The 4057-nt window shown below is 38.6% G+C and overlaps 1 protein-coding gene across 1 annotated transcript; it reads right to left on the bottom strand.

Moving 5' to 3' along the window:
* Positions 1 to 591: 591 nt before the first annotated feature.
* LOC109150694 (two-component response regulator ARR6-like) lies at positions 592 to 3040 on the bottom strand. The gene is made up of 5 exons (XM_019298667.1): positions 2684 to 3040; positions 2514 to 2590; positions 2053 to 2130; positions 1872 to 1942; positions 592 to 1141 (listed from the first exon to the last, which is right to left on the bottom strand). Exons 1-5 carry the CDS (start codon positions 2826 to 2828, stop codon positions 829 to 831), a joined length of 684 nt encoding a protein of 227 aa, XP_019154212.1. The 5' UTR covers positions 2829 to 3040; the 3' UTR covers positions 592 to 828.
* Between the last annotated feature and the right edge of the window lie 1017 nt (positions 3041 to 4057).

The following is a 4057-nucleotide window of genomic DNA, read 5'->3' as shown; positions in this document are numbered from 1 at the left end:
GTTTGACATTTTCTAAAATTTATAAATTTCTTTATTATTGTATTGCGCTTATTAATAAAGTTCATAATACTAAAATCATATAATATAACATGAAAACGATATTATTACATCCTTAAAGGGGTGTGCGAATAGGTGAACCATAACTTTTGTACTATAAAAGTCACGAATTTAATTTTTACTAACACACTTTTAATCGATCTCACCACACATGGTCTTTTTATTGCAATTTACTTCTCATGTGTGATTTGCAAACTATTATATAAAAGAAATTTACTCCTACTTTTGAGATGTAAATTTTCCTCCTCACCTAAAAAATTGATATTATTAGACAATATTACATTAAACTAAATTAGACAATATAATAAGTTTGATTTTTTAACCCCCCTCCCCCCCCACACAAAAAAAAAAAAAAAAAAAAAAGAGACTTTGGTGATGGGATAACTTGCAACATTCTCATCACTTTTTCTGCAATACTTATGATGCCATGCCATGAGTCATAGATTATGCTAGTACTGTATGTCAAGTCCAAATCAACAATATGCATGAATGGACACAACATTGTTGTGGGAATCAAAACATCAAAACATCAAATCATCCAACCAAACAACATAAATTACAGATTTACAGAATTAGAATCCACAAAACAAAAATGTGAACAAAATCAGGTTAAGATATATATAATTTTTTCCTTCCATATCTGAACATTTTCCTTCTCCCCAAAGGTGTGAAATGGTGTTTCTACAGGTAAGCATGTACAAGTGTGAATTAACCAGGCAAAGAAGGGCAAAGGGTACCCAAAATCAAAATTCAAAAACTGAGATATATGGTTCAGGGATCAACCAGTGGCTCAGTGTCTTGGTGCAGTCTAGGATGTTTCGAGAGAGGAAGTGGCAGTGCAACTGATGAACACCTCGGGGACAGAGGCGTAGTAGTCTCGGGATGGATGGAGGGCGAAGACGACGCCAAGGAAAGAGATAATGGCGGCCTTGTGAACGATTCATCTGTCGATTTCCTCTTACGGGTTGTTGCTCCCGCCTCTTTGCTCTCCCCATCTCCTCTCAGCACGAAATCTTTAAGACGCTTCACATCGGACAGCTTAACAGGCTTCATCAGAAACTCCTCAGCCCCTTCCTCCAGACATCTATTTGTTGTGAAAGATATGCAATTAGATGAAACAGATCCAAACTTTCATAATTTTTGCATCTTCTAATGACAATCTTATGAAAAGCAGCAACAATTCCCCCCTCCCAGCACCCGAGTGCCTTAACTGCACAATTTTTACTATTGCTAGAACCCGAACCGGTTACCACTTGCTAGGACTTAAGTCCTTACCACTACACTAAAAGCTAGAACCTATAGCGAAGGCACAGCTTCATTTCTTTATATACTGCCACATTTTCGAGAGGTAAGATGCTGGATTTGGCCTTTTAACCTCCACCTAACAATCCCCTAGCCACCTGATGGTGCTGGACTTGACCCTTCATGGGCCTCCGCCCAACAATCAAGAATGTATGAAGGATTTAAGCCCTTACCATTGCACTAAAAGCTAGAGCACATAGCTAAGGTACAACTTCATTTCTTTATATACCGCCACATTTTCGAGAGGCAAGGCACTGGACTTGGCCCTTTAACCTCCATCTAACAATCCCTAGCTACCTGGTGGTGCTTGACTTAGCCCTTCACGGCCTCTGCCCAACAATCAAGAATGTATGAAGATCAACCCCAACTAAGTTGGTCAGACAGTTGATTTGGTAGCATCAAGGTTACAACTTCTGCTCCTAAAATAGGAGCGGCCTATTGGCCTTCTTGGTTCGAGTCAGTCAGCTAAAATCGAATATATTTAGTTTGAATCAGATGGAAGGAATATATACCTATCAATGCGAGCTAAAACCTTTTCAGATGACATTATCACAACAGGAATTTCCCTCAGTGCTGAAGAACCCTGCTCAGAGAGAAAGGATCAATCTCATCATTTAAGAGCATAAAAGTTTAAGGGTCATGAAACAATAGGAAGGAAAGGGAATATTGAATTACAATTTACAATTTACAAACCTTAATCTTTTTGAGTAGTTCATAACCAGTCATCCCAGGCATTGAATAGTCTGTCATTATCAGATTTACCTTCAGACCCTGAAACCAAGGATACCTTAATTAACTTAACTCCAAAAACAAATTTACTTAACTTTAATCTTTAAATTGCCTTTTCCTTTACTGCTTTACCCCACATAAGCTGTCCCTTAATCTTAATCTTTACCTCATTCATGAATCCAATCAAACAACCACATATGATTAAGTTAACAAGCAGTACCTTAAGTTTCACAAACACCCAACCTAAGAAAACTCCAAAGCATCATTCTTTAATGAACTTTTCTTTAGTTTAAGTAAACCCCTTTTAAGCTTTAGACCCAACACCCAAAAAAGATTAAAGCTTCAATCTTTGATCCCATTTTCAGATTCTAAGACTCCACTGGTTTCAAAAAAAAAAAAAAAAACTTTTTCATTTTCATTCTTACATCAATTGTAGCAGAGCCTTTCTCTCCATCCAAGCCCAGATATTGTAGAGCTCTGCTCCCACTCTCTACCGCTGTAACTGTAAATCCCACATTTCAACACTTTCAGAAATCAATAAAAAAATGGAAAGAAAAAAAAAAAAAAAAAAAAAAAAAAGGTTCAAAGAACAAACCTTTACAGGCAGAGATCTTGAGCAACCTCTCAATGACCTTCCGGTCGACGTGGCTATCGTCGACGGCAAGAACATGCAACTCATGTACACCGCCGGAACAGCAATCATCGCCGGCGGCGACTTTCTCCGTCTTCCCCATGACCATATCTTCAATTCTAGGAACTAAACCAAAAAAGGGTGTTAAAGTTTTGCAGAAGGCAGATGCTTGGAGTCCAAGAAAATGGAATTGTACAAAGAAAGAAATGTTGGTGAGCGTATTTATGTATGTACACACACATAGAGAGAGAGAGAGAGGGGGAGGCGAATGAGGTGTGTATACGTGTACGTAGTGTGCATAGATATAGAAAGATATAGAGAGAGAGAGAGGGAGAAAAAACAACGACTTTAGGGAAGCTAAAAGACTAAAGCAGAGATACAGAAAGATCTTAGGAAATCTACATCGCATTATCTCAGTTGTCCTTTTATCTGACCCTCTTTCTTCCTTCCCCTCCTAATCTCTTGGCATTGTTGCCTTTTAGAAATTTCATAAACCCCAACAAGATACTCCGTACTACTCCTTTGCATATGTACTATACCACACCTCTGTCCCATGTAATGTATCGCATAATTTCGTTCAATGCTCCCACCACCTCCTACTAATACCATCCCAATTCAAATACTTGCCCACAAAAAAATAAAGAGTAAATACTCAAAATGGTCCATCGACTATAGCTAAATTCATAAATTGGTCCTTGACTTTCAATTTCAACCAATTAAGTCCTTAACTTTGTAATTTTGACACGATTTGGTCTTCTATTTATTTGACCGTTTGTTGACCGTGATCGACGATCTCCAGAAGAACATTCAGCTCTCGTCGGAGCACGTGGAGGCCTCCAGGATGACTTTGCACCGGTTCAGAAACATGTCGTCTTCTTCGCTCTGGTACGAACACAACTACATTGAATCCAAAGGGAGGATGAAGAAAGGCGACCGGATTTGGTAGATCGCTTTCGGCAGTGAATTCGAATGTAACAGTGCGGTCTGGAAATGCAACCGGAACCTTAAAAAACCGACGATGGACCATAAAATTACATATATATCCTCAAAATCACAGTCAACAAACGGTCAAATAGACAGAGGACGAAATTGTGTTAAAATTACAAAGTTAAGAACTTAATTGGTTGAAATTGAAAATCGATGACCAAATTGTGAATTTAGTTATAGTCGAGGGACCATTTTGAGTATTTACTCAAAAATAAAATTTCTCGTTTCGAGATTCTCACACTCCAGCGTGTGACATAATTTGTGAAAACTATTGTGACACACCTAGAGTTTCGCGTCGTGCACAGTGCCAGACTACTAGTGTGGTGTCTCGGGCCCCTCTTACCATGCGGA

This window comes from Ipomoea nil, unplaced genomic scaffold (genome assembly GCF_001879475.1).
Source record: "Ipomoea nil cultivar Tokyo-kokei standard unplaced genomic scaffold, Asagao_1.1 scaffold2280, whole genome shotgun sequence".
Classification (NCBI taxonomy): domain Eukaryota; kingdom Viridiplantae; phylum Streptophyta; class Magnoliopsida; order Solanales; family Convolvulaceae; genus Ipomoea; species Ipomoea nil.
This window is presented reverse-complemented; position numbering and strand designations above follow the sequence as displayed.